Source organism: Schistocerca gregaria, chromosome 1 (assembly GCF_023897955.1).
Source record: "Schistocerca gregaria isolate iqSchGreg1 chromosome 1, iqSchGreg1.2, whole genome shotgun sequence".
In the NCBI taxonomy this organism is placed as follows: Eukaryota; Metazoa; Arthropoda; class Insecta; order Orthoptera; family Acrididae; genus Schistocerca; species Schistocerca gregaria.
The window spans coordinates 448,790,282-448,812,075 of NC_064920.1; the positions used below are offsets into that span (position 1 = coordinate 448,790,282).

Here is a 21,794-nt window from a genome sequence, read left to right on the forward strand (position 1 = left end):
TATATAATGTGTTGTGTATTTAAAAATGAAGCTAAGTTGCAAATTTTGATTTATAGGTGGACACAGTGAAGGATGTTTTCATTAGTAGTATAGCTCATAATGGAGATGTCCATATACAGATGAGTTTAAAACCTCTAGATTATATAACTAGTCAAATACAATCAATTTTAGAAGCAGCTGTGAATGAGTATCTGCCCAAAGCCTCAGAAGTCAGAAGAAAAGCAGATGACCTATATTTAGCTCCTTATGCTTCAGACAATTCTATGTACCGTGCAAAAATTGTGGAGGAGTACCCTGCAACAAATGAGGTATGATACAAAAAGTTTATTTTTTTGTGTTATTCTGTTTTGTAACAATAATTCTAATGTGTGTTAATGATATCACAGGCAGACATCATATTTGTTGATTATGGTAACGTAGAGCGAGCCCGTCTTGACAGTCTTATACTTCTGGAAAATGTAGATGATGAACTGAAGAACATTCCATATCAGGTAAGCGCTAAACTATGTTATGTAATTCTTACTGCTGACAGAAGGGATTCTTGTATTATTACAAATATTTGTTTCAAAGAAAGGGCTGTGATAAATCTATTTTTCACTTAAAAATTGAATGAGAAAAGGCTAGTTAGAGGACTGCAACAAAGTAGATATGACTTTAAACGTTATGAAACAATTGTGGAACCTTAATGTCATTTCTCATTGTGGACATAATTTCTTAGAACAATACATATGTAGAAAAAAAAGCACATTTGTCTCCTTTTTGTAAAGTACCATGTGAAGACTTCATTAACCCTTCACCGATTGTGTGTTGCATCCGTTGCAATAGCCAGGCATCTGCTGGTAAAATGTTTTATGTACATGCAACCAACAGGTGCAATATTCCAAGAACCTGACTGGAAATGATGGACAATTAAAATAAGACAGGTTTTGAACAGCATACAATGATGCAAGTGATGGAGGGTTAAAAAAAATGCACATTCGGGTCTTCTCTTAGGCCATGTCCATCTCCTGTCTATTGCACTTCCCAGGAAAAAAAAAGGAAGAGTATTACTAACAGTCTGTCACTGCTGCATTCACTTTTGGTACAGTTAGTTACACACTTGTGTATGCACATATACACACATTGAAGCATGACACTGTATTTACTTACCAAGTGAACTGTGAGAAGAACATTGGCTTATACCTCATTGCATCTGTGGCTGTTGATTGTGTTGGTGCATCATGTCATACATTTCATTGTAGTGACTAAAAAGTCGTCTCAGATCTGAATTGGTTAGTTTTAGGGCTATGCATTTTTAATAAAAAATGCTTTCAGTAATAGTGATGTTATTTCTATATATGACGAATATTGTACACCCCCTGCAGTATCCTTAGCTCGATGTTTGCTGTCATGAGCATTGTTGGGTGTATTATTTTTTTTTTATCTATTGGACATATGTTTTGTAGAACTTGGTTCCGACATCTACATCTACGTATGTAACTCTGAAATCCACAGTGCAGTGGATGATGGATGGTACTAGACGTTGTACTCAATGTTACAGTTTCTTCCTGTTCCAGTTGTGTACAGGGCATGATAAGAATGACAGCTTAAACGACTCTGTGTGCTCTGTAATATGTCTAATATTGATCATACAGCGCTGGCTTTCATTGCTAATATTGGCACTCTTGGCGAATTTGGTTATGTGCTCGTAAGGCTGTGATCTAAGAAATGTTTCTATTCCTTATGTCTCATCTTGTAGTTGTGGAGACATCATCAGAGTAATTTTCAACTCAACAAGTTCAGCAAGCCTAGCTGTCAACCAACGAAGTGTTTATAACCTCTAAGGGTTTGCGTGATGCCTTCAACGATTACCGTAGCAGAATATTGTCAAATGACATTTTACAAAATCCAAAGAAATTCTGATTGTATGTAAAGCTGTTATTGGCACCAATGTTTGTGTTCAGTCCCTAGCAGATGAGACAGGAACTGAAATTGAGGGTAGCAAAGTAAAAGCTGAAATGCTGAATTCTGTTGTCAAATGTTTCTTTACAAAGAAAAATCCAGGAGAATTTCCCCAATTTAATCCTTGAACAACTGACAAGATGAATGAAATGAGTATCATGTCAGTGGTGTTGAGAAACAGCTGAAATCGTTAAAACTGACCAAAGCTCCAGGCCCTGATGGAATCCCTGTCACATTCTATACTGAACTTGTGACTGACTTAGCCCGTCTTCTCACTATACTCTATTGTAGATAGCTTGAACAAATAACCGTGAGCAGTTCTTGGAAATAGGAACAGGTCACACCCATCTACAAGAAAGGTAGTGGCAGTGATCCACAAAACTACCATCCAATATTTTTTACATTAATTTGTTGTAGAATCTTAGAACATATTCTGAGGTCAAACATAATGAGGTATCTTGAACAGAATGTGCTCCTCAATGCCAGCAAGCATGGTTTCTGAAAACATAGATCATATGAATTTTCTCACATGGCATACTGAAAGCTTTGCATTAAGGCTACCAGGTAGATAGTGTTTCTTGATTTCCAAAAAGCATTTGACTTTGTACCACAGCTGTGCTTATTGTCAGAAGTATGATCATATTGGGTATCAAGTGATTTGTGACTGGATAGAGGACTTTTTGGTAGGGAGGACACAGCATGTTTCCTTGGATGGAGAGTCATTGTCATATGTAGAAGTAACTTCAGGTGTGCCCCACGTGAGTGCGTTGGGGCCCTTACTGTTCATGTTGTATGTTAATGACCTTGCAGACAGTATTAATAGTAAAATAAGGCTTTTTGCAGATGATGAAGGTACCTATAATGAAGTACTATCTGAGAGAAGCTGTATAAATATTCAGTCAGATCTTGCTAAGATTTCAACAAGGTGCAGAGATTGGCAACTTGGTCGAAATGTTCAGAAATGTAAAATTGTGCACTTTACAAAATGAAGTAACATAGTATCATAATTATAATATCAATGAGTCACTATTGGAATTGGCCAACTTGTACAAATATCGGGGTGTAACACTTTGTAGGGATATGAAACGAAATGATCACATACATTCAGTGGTGGATAAAGCAGGTGTCAGACTTTGGTTTATTGGTAGAAACTGTAGAGGTGCAATCGGTCTACTAAAGAGATCACTTATGAATCGCTTCTGTGACTCATCCTAGAATATTGCTCAAGTGTGTGAGACCCATATTAGACAGGAGTAACAAGGGATATTGAATGTATACAGAGAGGGGCAGCACAAATGGTCACTGGTTTGGTTACTCTATGGGAGAGTGTCAGAGAGATACTGAAGGAATTGAAAGGGCAGACTCTTGAAGACAGATGTAAACTATTCCAAGACAGTCTATTAACAAAGTTTCAATAACCAGCTTCAAATGATTACTCTAGGGATACACTACAACCCCCTACCTATCGCTCACATAGGAATCGTGAGGATAAGATTACTATAGTTACAGCAAGCACAGAGACATTCAAACAATTGTTCTTCCCACACTCCATATGTGAACAGAACAGCAAGAAGTCCTAATGACTGGTAAAATGGGATGTGCCATCTGCCATGCACCTCGTGGTGGTTTGCAGAGTACGGATGTAATGTAGATGTATGGGTTTCTCCTGCAGTAGGGGACAAAAAATAAAGAACAGGAACATGCCCTTGCTTACTGCCTGTATAACTAAAATCATCAGTTGTATAGTTTGATCCTTTTTTGTGGTCACTAAGGAAGTGATAGTCCAAGGGAGGAAGAAGATCTCCAGATCCTTCACTTAATGCTGGATCTTGAAATGTTTTAAGTAGGATTTTGCAGGATATTTGTATCTAACATAAAACATTTGCCAATTCAGTATTTTAAACATTTCTGTGATGCTCCACTTTGAGTTGAACAAACCTGTGATCATTTGTGCTATCCTTCTTAGTGTACATTCAGTCTACCATTTTAGCCCTATTTTATATGGGTCCCACACATTTCAGCAGTATTCTAAAGTTTACATGCCAGTGATTTTTAAACTGTCTCCTCTGTAGATCGACAGCTGATGAACCTAGAATTTTTTTTTTTACTTTTAAATATTCATATTCTCATTACATATTACTTAATCAGTAAAATTGGGGATACTCACTCATAATAACTTAAGTCAACTGTGAACTGTTAGTCATCTTCACAATGAACTGTAAAGAGTGGAGGTAAAATGGTCCTGTCTGTTATATTTACTAGTAAGGTGGCCAATTGTGGGTGTGCACACTGAAGATTGCAATGACATTAGAGATTATATGCTACCATGATACCCTCTGTAAAGAATGTAGACCACAAGTTCTGGTTGACGGGGAAGCAGCACTGATGCGTATGTCAGTTAACTATTGAAAGCGCTGAATTCCCCATTTGATTAAGATTGGAACAATTGTCACAGTTTATTAAATCACTTGTCAAATGTATTTCAGTGGCTTCCCTGAAAAACAGTCCCAATAAGATGGTCGTCATCGTTGCAGCTCTCCACGCTACTCTTAGCCTGTGCGAACCTCATCATCTCTAAGAAACTACTGTAACCTACATCCATTTGAACCTCTTTACTGAAGTCATTTCGTGCTCTCCATCTAATTTTAATACACCCTCTTCCCTCTGATACTAAATAGGTGATCCCTTTATATATCAGAATGTGTCCTATCAACTGATCCCTTCTTTTAGTCAAGTTATACCGCAGATATCTTTTTACCCCAGTTCTGTTCAGTATCTCCTTGTTGGTTATGCGATCTACCCTAACCTAACCTAACCTAACCTAACCTTCAGCATTCTCGTGTAACACCACATTTCAAAAACTTGTATTTTCTTCTTGTCTGAACTGTTTATTGTCCACGTTTTACTTCCACAAGACTACATTCCAGACAAATACCTTCAGAAAAGACTTCATAGCACTTGAAAATATACTCAGTATTAACAGATTTCTCTTCTTCAGAAATGCTGTTATTGCCACTGCCAGTCTACATTTTATATCCCCTGTACTTCAGCCATTATCAGTCCCCCAGGGGGTCCACAACTCTTTTGTGGACACGTGTGTAGCGAGCACGGGACCCCGAGCTAATGTCATCCTCCTTCCTTTCCAGGCTGCATACCTTCCTTTTCCACATCCTTCCCCATCACCTATCGTGCCCCCCCTCCCCCCCCTCGTCACCACCGCCTCTCTCCTTCCCTTTCTCCCCCTCTGGGAGTATGTTTGGTGCCTACGTCCAGAGACAGACGCTTGACAATGTAACACATTCTTCGCTTTCTCTGCTTGCAAGTCTTCGTCCTTCCTTTGTCCTTCTCTATTCCTTACCTCTTCTCTTTACCCTTTCTCCACTGCTGCATTTGAGACCTCTCTTCTTTCCTTTCCCTTTCTTTGTTTTTCCCTTCCTCTGTTTTTCCCTTCCTCTTTTTTCCTCCCTGTGTGTGTCTGAAGGCTGACCCACGCATTTCCATGTGTAGCCGGTGACGGGGTAACGCGTAATTCCCTGCCCCGGGTAGACAGGTAGGACACGTATGTACCCCCTGGTAAGAGCCAGGCCCAGGGAGGGGTGATTACCCGAGCTGATACCTTCCGAAAATGTCGATTGGTCCCTCCATCCGTTTCTTGGGAGGTGTGACCTGAGGTGTGAACAATGACCTAAGGCGGGAGTGCCCTCAGAGAGGGCCCCCACAAGGCAGGAGAGTGCCATTGGAGATGCCGGTAATCATGGGGGTTGCTTCCGCAATGGTTTCCTCATCTTCTACTATGTTTGCTCACAAGCGTAAGTTCAATGAGTCTCAGCCACAGACAGTTCTTCCATCGTTGCCACAGTTCCTTGTTGTATCTTGGTCTGACGAAGGTCACGACTTCTCCACAGTAAACCCTTTCATTATTCAGAAAGGTGTCAACGCAATTGCAGGTCCTGTAAAGTCTTGTTCCAGATTACGAAATGGCACCTTGTTGTTGAAAACAGTCAGTCCCCTCCAGGCCCAAAAATTGCTGCGTGCTTCACTGCTACACACCTCCCTGTCCGGGTGGAAGCACACCGCACTTTAAATTCCTCATATGGGGTCGTTTATACACGCTCCCTCGACGGATTGTCCGATGAGGAAATTCAACACTACCTGTCTGACCAGGACGTAACGGTTGCTCATCGAGTCATGGAAAGGGTTGATATGAACGTTGTTCCAACCCGTACTGTCTTCTTGGCATTTGAGAGAGTTCAACTCCCATCGAACATCAAAGTGGGCTATGAGATAATTTCCGTTCACCCTTACATCCCAAACCCTACGCGTTGCTATTGGTGTCAGCGGTTCAATCATACCAGCCAGTCCTGTTCCAATCTGGCCAAATGTGTTACCTGTGGCAAGGATGCCCATGGGGTGCTTGTGCACCTCCATACCCTCGTTGCATCAACTGTATGGGTGACCACGCTGCTTCCTCTCGAGATTGCCCCATTTTTAAAGACGAAAAGCTCGTTCAGGAAATCAGAGTGAAGAAAAAGGTGTCGACCTTTGCTGCTCAAAAATTGTTCGCCAGTCAAAAGCCCACTGTACCTCAACAGGTAAATACGGCACTGTCCATGCGTCTCCTCGGCCAACAAAGGAGGTGGCCACGCAGACTTGTGATCTCACCTTTAGTGCCACAGTCGTCAGATTGGCCAGCGCAAAGATCGCCCGTTCCACCTCCCCACTTTCGCCTGCTCACTCTAAGGCTCACCCTTCATCGGGTTCTGCTAAACCTTGAGCCCAAAAGTCAGACACCCAGGCTTCCAAAAAAGAGCCTACACGTGCCGATTTTTTATGTGCCCCAAATCCACAACCATCAGTTCCTCCTTCATCTAAACATCCTGGTTCTAAGAAGGCTAGTAAGAAACCCAGTTCCTCTCTTTCTCCGCCATGGCGTGTCTCATCTACAGCACCACCTGGCGGTAGCCGCCCTCCGGCCGTCTTCTGTGTCGCCGAGGCGCACTGCTGGTGGCCGATCAACCGGCCGATTGCTGGTGGCAGGAGCTGCTCCTGAACAACCTACGGATCAGGATCTTCTGCCTTTGGCTGACTGCCGTTCCACGCTGTCAGTCGCAAGTTGTGAGCTGTAGTTGAGTCGAGGGCAACCTTGGTCACATTCTTCCATTTTCTGTCCACTCTATGTCCATTATGCATTGGAATGTATGTGGCATACGAGCAGATCGGGATGAATTGTCAATCCTCTTATGATCCTACTCGCTGGTCATCTTCTGTCTTCAGGAAACAAAGCTGTGTCCCCATGACCGCTCTGTTTTCCCTCATTTTCAGTCAGTCCGATTTGATCTCCCCTCTGTTAAAAACATTCCAGCACATGGAGGACTCATGATTCATCTCCATGATGCTCTCCATTATCACCAATCCCCTTAAACACTTCCTTCCAAGCTGTCACTGTCCGTTTTTCTTTTTCTGGATACACCTTCTCTCTTTGTACTGTATACATTCCATTGTCCACACCAATGGCACGAGCTGATCTTCATCTTCTTGGTCAGCTTCCACCCCCCTATTTGCTGGTAGGAGACTTCAATGCCCACCACCTGCTTTGGGGATCTCCGCATCCTTGTCCGCGTGGCTCACTGTTGATAGACGTCTTCCACCAAGCGGATCTTGTTTGCCTCAACACTGGGGACCTTACATATTTGTCTGCCTCCATGACAAATTTCTCTCATTTGGACCTTTCAGTCGGTACTGTTCCGCTAGCACGGCGCTTTGATTGGTTCGCCCTTGCTGATACACACTCGAGTGACCACTTTCCATGTGTCCTTCGCTTTTCAGCCACACCTGCCATATATGTGCCTGTGACACTGGAAGTTTGCCCAAGCCGATTGGACACTTTTTTCGTCTCTAGCGACATTTGATGACCGTCACTTTCCTAGTGTCGACGATCAGGTCACTCATATTACAGACGTTATTCTTTCAGCTGCGGAACGTTCAATACCTCGCACCTCCGAATTGCCCCAACGGCCTCCAGTTCCGTGGTGGAACGAGGAATGCCGCGACGCAATACGTGAGCGGCAGCGTGCTCTTCGCGTTTTCAGACACCATCCTACATTGGCCAACTGTATCCGCTATAAGCATTTCTGTGCGTGATGCCGTCGCGTCATCCGCGATAGCAAGAAGGCAAGCTGGGACTTCTTTACTACCTCATTTAACAGCTTCACTCCCTCCTCAGAAGTTTGGAGTCGGATTCGACGGTTATCTGGCGTGATCAGTTTCTCCCCGGTCTCTGGGCTCACTGTCTCTCATGATACATTAGTGGACTCCGTCGCAATTTCTAACTCATTGGGTCAACACTTTGCTGAGATTTTGAGCTCTTCAAATTACCCGCCAACGTTTCTCCCGAAGAAATGTGCTGCGGAAATGCAACCTCTTACCTTCTCCTCTCAAAATCACGAAAGCTACAACACTGTTTTCTCCATGCGGGAACTCCAAGATGCACTCTCTTCTTCTCACTATTCCACGCCAGGACCAGATGGTATCCACATCCAAATGTTGCTGCATTTACCATACCGTAGTCTGCGTTATCTCCTTCACCTTTATAATCGAATTTGGACCAACAGTACTTTACCCAGACGGTGACGGGAAGCTATTGTCGTTCCTGTTCCTAAACCTGGAAAGGACAAACATCTCCCCTCTAGCTATCACCCCATTTCTCTCATGAGTACTGTATGTAAGGTTTTGGAGCATATGGTGAATTGCCGTTTAGCTTGGTGGCTGGAGTCCCGCAGTCTTTTAACACCTGCCCAATGCGGTTTCCGAAAGTATCGTTCTGCAGTTGACCATCTTGTTTACCCTCTCCACTTATATCATGAACAATTTTCTCCAGAAACGCCAAACAGTAGCAATATTTTTTGATCTGGAGAGAGCATACGATACCTGTTGGAGAACAGGCATCCTCCGTACACTGTTCACTTGGGGCTTTCGAGGTTGGTTGCCGCATTTTTTTCGCGAATTAATGGCAGAGCGCACATTTAGAGTGCGGGTGAACACTACTCTCTCCCGTACTTTCTCCCAAGAAAACGGGGTACCCCAGAGCTCTGTGCTAAGTGTTGTACTGTTTGCCATTGTCATAAATCCCATTATGGATTGTCTTCTTCCTGATGTCTCGGGCTCCCTCTTTGTGGACGATTTTGCGCTCTACTACAGTTCTCAACGGACCAGCCTTCTTGAATGACGTCTTCAAGGATGTCTCGATCGGGTCCACTTTTGGAGCATCGAAACCAGCTTCTGCATTTCTCCCAGTAAGACCGTTTGTGTTAACTTATGGCATCGTACAGAGTTTATTCCACCTTCCTTACATCTAGGACCTGTCAGCCTTCCATTTTTGGATGTCGCTAAATTCTTGGGTCTTATGTTTGACAGAAAACTGTGCTGGTCATCCCACATTTCCTATTTTTCGGCTTGCTGTCTGCAATCCCTCAACACCCTCCGTGTTCTGAATGGTACCTCCTGTGGAGCGGACCGAATGGTCCTTCTCCGCCTCTATCGCGCCTTAGTGCGATCGAAATTGAACTATGGAAGCATAGTTTACTCCTTTGCTCGGCCGTCTATTCTCCGGCATCTCGACTTTATCCACCACCGCGGATTACGTATAGTGTCTGGAGCTTTTTACACCAGCCCTGTGGAAAGCCTTTATGCTGAGACTGCTGAACCTCCACTGTCCAATGGGCGACCTGTCCTGAGTCGTTATGCTAGCCATCTGTCTTCCATGCCTACCAATCCGGCTCATGACATTTTTTTTCGATGCCTCCTTGGATTTAGGGTATGCAGGCCGCCCTTCCTCCCTACTACCACTGGGAGTCCGCTTCCGTCAACTGCTCCATTCTCTTTCCTTCCACTTTCCTAAAACTTTCTTGACAACTTTGGGTACAGCACCTCCTTGGCTCAGTCCCCGGACCTGCCTGCTCCGTGACCTTTGTCAGTTTCCCCAAGGATGGTACCCCTTCACTTGTTTATTGATGGGCATTTGCTGCTCTATGCGCACAAATGAAGGAAGCCACATTTGTTTAAACTGATGGCTCAAAAACATTGTTTGGTGTAGGGAGTGCCTATATTCTTGGCGACACCCCAAATCGATTTCGGCTTCCCGACCAGTGTTCGGTTTCTACTGCGGAGCTTTACGCTGTTCTCCAGGCTGTCCAACACATCCGTCGCCATCAGTGGATACAGCATGTTATCTGTTCAGATTCTCTCAGCTCTCTCCTCAGTCTCAAAGCTCTCTACCCTGTCCACCCTCTGGTCCACCGGATTCAGGACTGCCTCCACCTGCTCCATTTGGGAGGTGTCTCTGTGGTGTTCCTCTGGCTCCCAGGACACGTTGGTATCTGTGGAAATGAGGCGGCCGATATAGGGGCCAAGGCAGCAGTCTTTCTTCTTCGGCCAGCTATTCGAGTGATTCCTTCTGCCGATCTATGGAGTGTTTTATGTTGTCATTTTGCTTTTTTATGGCACGCACATTGGTCGACACTTCCCAATTATAAATTGTGGGACGTGAAAGCTCTTCCCTGCGCTTGGACCTCTGCCACAAGAACGCGTCGTCGGGAGGAGGTAAGAACGCGTCGTCGGGAGGAGGTAATTTTAACTAGACTCCGGTTAGGGCACTGTCTTTTTTAGCCATAGACATCTTTTAAGTGGCACTCTGTGTTTTACCTCTTCCACATTCAGAATTTCGAAGAGTGTATTTCAGTTAACATTGTCAAAAGCTTTCTCGAAATCCACAAAAACTATAAACGTAGGTTTTGCTTTCATTAACATATTTTATAAGATAAGCCGTAGAGTCTGTATTGCGTTGTGTGCCTCTACGTCCTCCGAAATCCAAACTGGCTTGTGCCAGTTTTTCCATTCTTCTGTAAATAATTTGTGTTAATGTTTTGTAACCATGACTTGTTAAGCTGCTAGTTCAGTAATATTCACTCCTGTCGGCATCTGCTTTGTTTGGAACTGGAATTATTGCTTGAAGGCTGAGGGTATTTTGCCAATTTCATACACCTTACAAACCAACTGGAATAGCATTGTTATGCCTGGCTCCCCTAAGGATATCAGTTGAGGGAATGTCATCTACTCCAGGATACTGTTCTAACTTTAAACTTTCAGTGCTCTCTTTCAAATTCTTCTCGTAGTATCATATCTTTCATCTCTTCTTCACCTACGTTCTCTTCACTTTCTATAATATTGCCTTAAAGACCATTTCCCTTGTATAACCCTTCTACATTCTTCTTCCAGCTTTGAGCATTCCCTTCTTTGCTTAGTACTGATTTTTCATGTGAGTTCTTCATATTAATACAGCTGCTCCTTTTTGTCTCCAAAGATCTTTTCTCCAATGCTAAACAAAGAGGGAAAGCTGCAAGGTGGTGGTGGTGGTGGTAGTAGTAGTAGTTGCTCATAGAGGGTCTATACAAGGGAGATGAACATGTAAGCAAAGTTCTAGAAATGGAAGAGGACATAGAAGGTGGGAAGGGAGATTTGGTACTCTGAGAAGAATTTGACAGAGCACTGAAAGACATAGGTCGAAACAAGGTCCTGGGAGTTGACAGCATACTGCCAGAACTGCTGATAGCCTTGCCAACCATTACAGAACCCTTCCATGTGGTGTGCAAGATATATGAGAGAGGTTAAGTAACCTGATGTCAAGAAGAGTATATTAATTCCAATTGCAGAGAAAGCAGGCGCTGACAGATGTAAAAATTAGCACACCATCAATTTAATAAGTTACGGTTGCAGAATACTAACATGAATTCCTTACAGGAGAATGGAAAAACTGGTAGAAGCTGACCTCGGGGAAGATCAGTTTGAATTTTGAAGAAATGCGGGAACACGTGATGCAATACTGACACGATACCTCATCTTATAAAATATGTTAAGGAAAGGCAAACCTACCTTGATAGCATTTGTAGACTTAAAAGAATCTTTTGATAAAATTGGGTGGAACACAGTCTTTGAACTTCTGAAGATATTCAGCATAAAATACAGGAACAAAAGGCTATTTATAAACTTGTACAGAAACCAGGGAGCTATTGTAAGAGTCGAGGGGCATGGAAGGGTAGCAGTGGTTGAGAATGGAGTGGGACAAGATTGTAGCCTATCCCCAATGTTGTTCAATGTGTACATTGAGCAAGACATGAAGGAAACCAAGGAGAACTTTGGTAAGGGAATTACAGCTCATGGAGCAGAAATTATATTTTCACAGTTTGCCGATGTCACTGATGTTTTGTCAGACACAGCTAGAATTTGGAAGAGCATTTGCACAGAATGGACAGTGATTTGGAAAGAGATCGTAAGATGAACATCAATAACAGTAAAAACAAAGTTAATGGAATGTAGTCTACTTAAATCAAGATGGAAATGAGACATAGAAAGTAGATGAATTTTGCAATTTGAGCAGCAAAATAACTGATGAAGGCTGGTGTTGGGAAGGTGTAAAATATAGACTAACAACACCAAGAATAGTATTACTGAAAAGAGGAATTTATTAACATGTAATCAGGGTTCCCACAGGTTCTGGAACTCAGGGAATAGCAGGGAAATGTCGAGGGGGGCGACACTGGAAAAATCTCATTTTTGTCTCAGTACATGAAATGGTTTGTTTACTGAGGTGTCGTGCGTCATCGCTGGCTGTGTGCAGCTAACTAAATGTGCCACTTCCCTACTCCTTGATTCCTATTGTTTCTCCTCTTTCTACCACTCTCCTGCAGTGCTGCCACCACTTCTTGCCGCTAGCCTAGAAGCTGCCGATGAGAGCCAGGGAGGCATGAGAAATGGTTTGTTTGGATCTGATTCTCAGAGGCTGTAGATGCACCGGCCAGAGATGGCAGTCATGTGAGATTGAGTTGTGACTGAGTGATCGTGCGAATGTTTGTGTGCTCTCATTTTCTGAGAAAAGCTTTGGCTGAAAATTTAGTTGTGAGAGAGTTTTTTTTTATTAAATTTTTTTTTTATGTGCCTGTCTGTGGCACAGCAATCTTCTTTATGGTTACTTGCTCCCAATCCTCATTATTATTGATTCCCATGGTATTTGAACAAGTTACTTGTTGCAGGGATTGATCACTGTGGTCTCATTCAATCAACTAGCTGTCTGTTGCTTGTGAATAGCTCGCCACAAGGGTGGCTGCTTTTGCGGGTATCTGTAATGGATCGGGCCTGCCGATCTGAAACCATTTGGTTCCCTCTAATGTGCAGGGCCTGCCCATTGGATCTAGTCTCACTGATCTGTCCGCAGGCTGGGTCTGTTTGTGTGTGGCATAATGCAGCGAATTTTCATGGTTTGTCCATGGACCAAGGACTTTGGTGCTCCTCAGCAGGCCAGAGCCCATGGGCAATCGATTTCAGGAATTGCGACTGTCTCACCACAAGTACATTGTACAGTGTGGTGTTTTATAGAAATTTTATTTGTTCTAATACATTTTGGCACTTCAAAAGTAGTTTATATGTTAGAATGTATGGACAATAGAAGAAGAAAATTGTGTCAGTCACTGGCTGTTTGCACCCTATGTATTCATATATTTCTTGAAAGAAAAATCAAACAATTCTTTCTCATCCCGCATGGTAAGTCTCCCCTGACCCAAGGTACTGGGTGACTTTTCTGAAATCTACCCCTTTTTCTAGACCTCTCCAGTCCTTTTCCTTCACCCTCCTTCCTTCCCCTCAAACCTTCTGCCTGAAGAAGGAGCCACTGACTCTGAAAGCTTTTCAATTACAACAATCTTTTATGTTTGTGTTCTGCCACCACATGGTAAGTAGGTTTTTATCTATCTTGTTAAATAATTTTGACAATAAAATAAAATAAAATAATAGATATAACACAATGGGTAACTACCGACAATAACTAACATAGTAGAACCAGCATTTTATTGTTGGTTTACACAATTCTATCCTGCCTTATACACTTCTTTCAACAGACCTACTTTTTTCCGAGGTTATTTCTGAAATTAGTGAAGGTATTTTAAATCTGTCTTGTGATTCGAAGGAAATGTATGTTTTTATCACAACATGTGTTTTGTTTTATTGAAATAAAATAACTTCAGTGGTTCTAATAAAACCACATACCATTTTGCTTGCTTTTTCCATCTAAAAACAGTTCATTACAAAAGACGTTCGCTCACATCAGCAAGCTTTTTTAAATATCTCCTCATTTGCGTTATTGTTTCTTGTACTGTAGCTGCAAAGACAGATTGTCAACTTACGTCTTAACTTACACTTAACATCGCAAAATTTGTCAGGGAAAAATGCAAACACTTTGTCTGGAAATGTGTCATGCGTAGATTTTGGTAATGGCAACAGCACAATAAATCATGGGATGTGATGACAGCCAGTCATGAGTCAGATGTAGATCAGTGAAATTTTGCCTGTTCATTTGTTTCGCTTTGTAAACGAACCCCACAAGTTAATATGAACTGTTATGTTCCTGCATAATCACATTCTAGAAAATCTAATAACATAATAGTTCTGTAAATCAAATAAAAGGAAGCAACTGAAAGAAAGAAAAGAAATTTATTAAATGTTGGTAATTCTTTGTTACACTCTGTTTTTATATTTCATTTCAATGAGTAAGTCAAATAAAAGTAACATGAAAAGAGAATTAAAAAACTAACATAACTTCCTGTGTATTATCAATCCTTTTCGCAGCTTCAAGATCACTTAAAAACAAGTCATTCCTGTGGTTCCACCACCTTCTCCACATGTATTCAAATAAATATGAATTGAAAGTGTCCTTGCATTTTTTTTGACTCCGAAATGTACATTTTATGATGGATCAGGTACCCTCATTGCTGTGTGTGTCGGCGACTGTTTCTACATCTACATCTACATTTATACTCTGCAAGCCACCCAACGGTGTGTGGGTCTTTGAAATGTAGACAGTCATTTACAGATAAATGAACAGAACTGTCATCATTGAGGCAGTAATATGACATGAAATAATCTGAAATAACAGTTCTTCCAGGGAGGAAATACTTTTTTAGAACTTGGGGAAGTATAGGCTTTGTTCTTCTAAGTAGTACTTCAGACATACACTTATTATTACCTCTCTCTGCTCCATCAAGACCCATCTGCCAACTACATGCTTCATCATAAAAAATTTGTGCTTGCCAAATTTAGCTTCATATGTCTCAACTACTTTTCCTGTGCCACCCAGGAGATTATCGCTGTGAATGCAATCCAATACAGTCCAAACTTCTTTGCAGAAGATCCTCCAGTCTATGACAGTGTGTCTTGCCAAATGTAATTCTGATGAGAGAAAAGTATTAGAATATTTATTAACCTGCAGAAATGTCAACTTCAAAATGTCGTCAATAGTGTACTCCCTGATGGGACAATGAGTATGGAATCCTCTTCTGCAACACCATTTCAGACCATAATCCTCTCTTAGAGCAAAGACCATTTGCACAGAATATTTGTTCTTTTGGTTCCAAGCAGTCCCTAGTAAAACACCACTCTATAATTTCACCCTGGAAATTAAATCGGCTCCATATGAGATATATCTATCATGAAAACTCCTAAAATATGCTCAAAAATAGCTCCACATATAGATACCAAAAGCCTCGGAAAGCTGCTGACAACGAGCCACATTGCCTTCCAAAAACAGCGCTTTTGTACTGCTGTTGAATATCGTGCCAGGTATTCGGTGTGTCATCAGAACCTCATGTATTTATAAAAGTACTCGATTGAACGGCACTTTAATACCTGTCACAAAGATCAGTTCAAAGATTTGCTACAAGAGGCATGCCAGTTAAAGCTTGAAGAACTGAAAGAATATTTCAGGCAGTATTACAGTGAAGTAAGCGTTTCCTGTTGTATGACTCTTTATTCTTTATAAAGATGAAAAGAAAACTATATTTAATAGTCTGAAATCTCACTTAGCAATGTGCCAGTTATTGAATATCAGATTGTCAGCAACAAAGAACATTTTTTTTCCGATTAATTTTTATATTGGGGTTGAATTTAATTGCAAGCAAGGACATAAGAAAAGGTTTCAGGTGCGTTATTTTTTGCCACTTTCTGAAAAGCTGTCACAAACACACTCTTGGGCAGCAAAGTGTTGTTAAGAGTCATTCTACATTTTTCCGTACCGTATTTACTCGAATCGAAGCCGCACTTTTTTCCGGTTTTTGTAATTTAAAAAAAAAAAAAAGGTTGCGGCTTATAATCGATTGCAATTGCAAAGTAAGTGGAAGTTCTAAAAAATGTTGGTAGGTGCCGCCACAACTAACTTCTACCGTCGAATATGTGTAGCGATTCACAGGCATGCTTTTCAGGCACAAAGATAAATACCGGCGCCAAAACCTGTGCGTCAGTAAATAAATAAAAAAAGAAAAAAACTGTAGAAGACGAGATTTTTTTCTCCGCCCCGAGTTTCGACCACTGCATTTTCATACATTATGCAACAAAGTAAATACAAATCCCGTATTGTTCATCTTCGAATGTAGCAACATTTCAATGTACTGTACTACGAAAATCCGACTGGCAAGTCTGTTTGGGATGTTTGTCAATATGGCCAACTCTACGTTCTGAATTTTTTCTACCTATGAGAAGAGATGGTTGCTAATAGGAACTTTTATGAATTGTGAATCACATGCAGTATTCTCTTCACCATAAGAATAATACGTATATAAACATTTTGCCATGTATTGTTTCGTGTTTGCTGCTATCTCATTTAAATCCTGTATGCTTAATAAACTACGAAACTAGAGACAACAGCAAATGCGGGAGAATATACGTATCATTTCATGTTTATATTCGTATTATTCTTATGCCTAATAGTGATAGTCAGAAATGAAGCACGTCAATTGACTAGATTTTTAAATCTAAGATTACTAATTTCTGTGCAGAATGTTATGTACTAAAGAGGCGTCTGCAAAGATTTTCAAACGGAGAAAAATTTTCGCTAAACTCTCGTTCAGAACATCGTCTATCATACGCAGTCTATTATTTGGATCTTGTTGATCATTGTCAAAGAAAGCAGCAGTGTTAGTAACAAGAAATAGCAGTCTCTTGCCATTGTTTCGCTAATGAGACGATTAATCTCTTCTTCTTCTTCTTCTTCTTCTTCTTCTTTCTTTTTTTTTTTTTTTTTTTTTAATTGTAAGCGGCTGTAGAGCGCACAAAAGCAAGCCATGCGGCGAGCGGGATAGGTCGTAAACACTGATTATCAGAATACGACAAACAGTGCATGACACAGTACAGTAATGCATTTTCAGCTTATAGTGACGTAAACAAAGAGAACGGCACTTATCAGATCAAAGAAAAATAAGCAATCAATCCAAACCAGACGAAGCACGTGAAAAAGGAAGGGCATGCGTATAAATACGGACGGAGCGCCTGACGCATAGCAATGGCTACCTGGTAAAGCTTAACTGCTAAGCTTACTACTTGAACCAAACTACTGTAGCTGTATCGTCATTCATTCGACCTAAATTGTCTCTCACATTACAATGGGCCAACTTTGTTTCGATTTGGAGCTGCGGCTTAAAACTTTACTCTCCCCTTGAATTTCGAGTCTCAAATTTCAGGTGCGACTTCTATTTGGAAAATTTTTTTTCCCTTGATTTCGAGTCTCATTTTTCAGGTGCGGCTTAGATTCGAGTACGGCTTAGATTCGAGTAAATACGGTAATTGTGTTTTGATGGATGGGAAAACGTGTTGTAGTTTGCTCTATGTTTTCAATTAGTTAAAATGCTAATATTCCAAAAGATAAAAATTATTTTGTTACCTCATTTTGCTGCCCTTGCTAGCATCCATGACTGTTTGTCAGAGGAATTGGGGGAAAACACACCTAAAACCAATCTGTTTTTGTTAGTTTTTTATTTGGGTTTCAATGAATGAAACAATTAATTGTTCAAAAGATAAGTGCTTTAAGAACAGGATTTTACAAAATTAATTGTGTGATTTATTTATTTTTATTTTATTAATTTTTTTTTTTTCGATGGGCGTCGCCTACCATGCTGAAGTAAGATGGTTGAGCAGAAGGAAGGTGCATAATTGGTTTTTCTCCTTGAGGGACAAAATCAATACCATTTTGGAAATGAAAGGACATCCAGAAAAATTACTACGTGATCCTGAGTGGGTGGCAAATTTGGCTTTTTTGAGTGACCTAACTGGTTGTTTAAATTCTTTGAACATTTTGCTTCAAGGAGAAAATCACGATGTTGTTAATTTAGTGCAGACGATTCCAGCATTTAAAAGAAAACTTATTTCGTGCGACAAACAGTTGCACGAGGAGAACTGTGGACACTTTCCTGCTTTAGGCAGCGTTCAAAGATGATGTGGATTTTTCAGATTATGTTAAAATCATTTGCGAATTATAAGAGTAGTTTGAAAGTAGATTTTGGAGATATGTGAGCTTCAACCAGGCTTAAATATATTTGTTCACCTGTTTTCCATTTGGGAAGATGACATCTCACAAGTGTTTCAACTGGAGCTGGTCGAACTGCAGTGAAAACTCCGCATCAAGGACTACTGTCTTATGTGTAAAACTTTGTATGACTTTCACAGCTGTATTCCACGAGAGAAGCATCCTCTTTTACGCGCGCGCGCCCACACACGCACGCACGCACACACACACACACGCACGCGCGCGCACACACACACACACGCACGCGCGCGCACACACACACACACACACACACACACACACACACACACACACACAAAATTCTCTCAGTATGTGGTTCCACATGTATGTGTGAGCACTTGTTCTCCCTGTTAAAGCCTGCTAAAACTAAGAACCGTTCACTACTATGCCGGTATTACACTGTCATATTTCTTCGACAAAGATTTGATCAAATACTCCTCAAATTTCTTTGATGAAGATCTTTGACATGGCACTAAAAATTGTATTACACCGTCTTCATATTTTTTGTTCAAGATGGCTGACAACAACAGCTTGTTATTATACACAGCAGTGGCATGTACCACAATTGCACTGTGTGCACATATGGAAGAGAAGTGGGCGAAAAAAAGTAAACATACCTAGGTGAAGCCATGGGTTTTATGACGAGACGATAAAAGCATTCAACAAATTTTGTTACGTGAACTTGTAGTGGAAGACATCAAGTCATACCTAAATTACACTACTGGCCATTAAAATTGCTACACCATGAAGATGACATGCTACAGAGGTGAAATTTAACAGACATAAAGAAGATGCTGTGGTATGCAAATGATTAGCTTTTCACAGCATTCACACAAGGTTGGCGCCGGTGGCAACACCTACAACGTACTGACATTAGGAAAGTTTCCTACCGATTTCTCATACACAAACAGCAGTTGACCGGTGTTGCCTGGTGAAACATTGTTGTGATGCCTTTTGTGAGGAGGGAAAAAGCATACCATCATGTTTCTGACTTTGATAATGGTCGGATTGTAGCCTGTCACGATTGCGGTTTATCGTATCGCGACATTGCTGCTCGCGTTGGTCAAGATCCAATGACTGTAAGCAGAATATGGAATCGGTAGGTTCAGGAGTGTAATACGGAACGCCATGCTCTATCCCAATGGCCTCGTGTCATTAGCAGCTGAGATGACTGGCATCATAACCGCATGGCTGTAACGGATCGTGCAGCCACGTCTCGATCCCTGTGTCAACAGATGGGGACGTTTGCAAGACAACAACCATGTGCATGAACAGTTTGACGATGTTTGCAGCAGCATGGAGTATCAGTTCAGAGACCGTGGCTGCGATTACCCTTGACGCTGCATCACAGACAGGAGCGCGTGCGATTGTGTATTCAGTGACGAACCTGGGTGCACGAATGGCGAAACGTCATTTTTTTGGATGAATCCAGGTTCTGTTTACTGCATCATGATGGTTGCATCTGTGTTTGGTGACGTCGTGGTGAACGCACATTGGATGCTTGTATTCGGCATCGCCATACTGGCGTATCACCCGGCGTGATGGTATGGGGTGCCATTGGTTACATGTCTCGGTCACCTCTTGTTCGCATTGACGGCACTTTGAACAGTGGATATGACATTTCAGATGTGTTACGACCCGTGGCTCTACCCTTCATTCGATCCCTGCGAAACCCTACATTTCAGCAGGATAATACACGACCGCATGTTGCAGGTCCTGTACGGGCCTTTTTGGATAAAGAAAATGTTCGACTGCTGCCCTGGCCAGCACATTCTTCAAATCTCTCACCAACTGAAAACATCTGGTCAATGGTGGCTGAGCAGCTGGCTTGTCACAGCCAGTCACTACTCTTGATGAACTGTGGTATCATGTTGAACCTGCATGGGCAGCTGTACCTGTACACGCCATCCAAGCTCTGTTTGACTCAATGCCCAGGCGTATCAAGGCTGTTATTATGGCCAGAGGTGGCTGTTCTGGGTACTGATTTCTCAGGATCTATGCACCCAAATTGCATGAAAATGTAATCACATGCCGTTCTAGTATAGTATATTTGTGCAATGAATACCTGTTTATCATCTACATTTCTTCTTGGTGTAGCAATTCTAATGGCCATTAGTGTACTTAAGAATGGATGAGCATATATTTCAGTATTTGCTCAGTGAAGTATTTGCTCATATCACAAAGCACAATACTCACTTAAGAACTGCTATATCTGCAGTAGACAGGCTCACAGTAATACGCTGATTTATTGCTACATGAGAGAGTTACTCTAGCTTACAGTACAGTACTCGAATACCACAGTGCACATTAATAATACCTGAAACATGTGAACCAATTTAACAAAGCTCTAAAGGACCAATATCTGAAGATAAATAAATGTTCAATACCCTTTATGTGCATTAAGAACTATTTTTATTTAGATCAAAGTAATAATTACATTTTGTGTCTCACAACTACAAAATTAATAGAAATGTATCAAGGTGATGGGGCACTTTCAATGTGAGGCATCCTGAGAGCAAAAATAGGATGGTTCTGGCTGTGGAACTATCACCTGCAGCAAATTCCACCTGTCCATCAAAAAACAATTTAAAACCTACATAGTGCCTGTTGTGAATACTTTACCACCCACATTTCCCATTTCCCGCAGTTCAGCTGTGATGTGGGTGGCAGATGCATCTTCGCGGGCAGGCTGAGACTGAATTTTTGCTCATTTCAGCCACAGTCTTCAAAGTTTTGGTGGCCTCCACAATAATGGCTGTCGTCTTTTTTCTTCTCTTTGTGGGAGGCCGCTTATGATGCAGTGGCTGTGGCTCACTGCAGGTGCCATCAATCTCTTCTTGAGATGAGTACTGAGCCAATGTTCATGCTATAAATATAGAAATGAAGGCCATTAGATACATACTATCTTACACACACATATATATTTTATTTACAGGTACCCACAAGCAGAGCAAAGTGGGAGCAAATTGCAAATGATTTCGAGGAGAACTGGAACTGTTATAACACTATAGGAGTAACGGATGGAAAGCATATTCACATTAATTGCCCACAAGCTAGTGGATCTCACGTTTTCAATTATAAATCCTTTAACAGTACAACTTTCTTTGCCATGGTAGATACTACGTACAAACTCTTGTATGTTGATGTAAGGACTAATGGGCATGTTGGTAATACTGGAGTGTTTTCAAAAAGCAACCTATGGGAGTGTCTCAATGACTGATCTGTTCTGAACCTTCCTGAAGGCGGAAAGCTTGGGAACATAAACATTACAACTCCAATTGTTCTACAGGTAGATGATGATTTTGCTATGAGTTACTACGTTATGAAGCCGTACACTTTAATCAGTAAGGAAGAAAAGTTTTTCAATTACAGACTGTCATGAGGAAGAAGATTAGTGGAAACCAGCTTTGGCTTTCTTGCCAGTCATTTCAGGATTTTTCTAACTACCATTAATATG

General features: G+C 41.5%; 1 protein-coding gene across 3 annotated transcripts in view; it reads left to right on the forward strand.

Annotated features, from left to right (window-relative positions):
• The window catches only part of LOC126352187 (tudor domain-containing protein 7-like), a 203,383-nt gene that overhangs the window by 121,758 nt on the left and 59,831 nt on the right, over positions 1-21,794 (forward strand). For all 3 annotated transcript variants that reach the window (XM_050002669.1, XM_050002668.1, XM_050002667.1), the window contains 2 exons: positions 57-308; positions 387-491. In XM_050002669.1, coding sequence (XP_049858626.1) covers positions 57-308; positions 387-491 — 357 coding nt within the window. The remainder of the gene's footprint in view (positions 1-56; positions 309-386; positions 492-21,794) is intronic.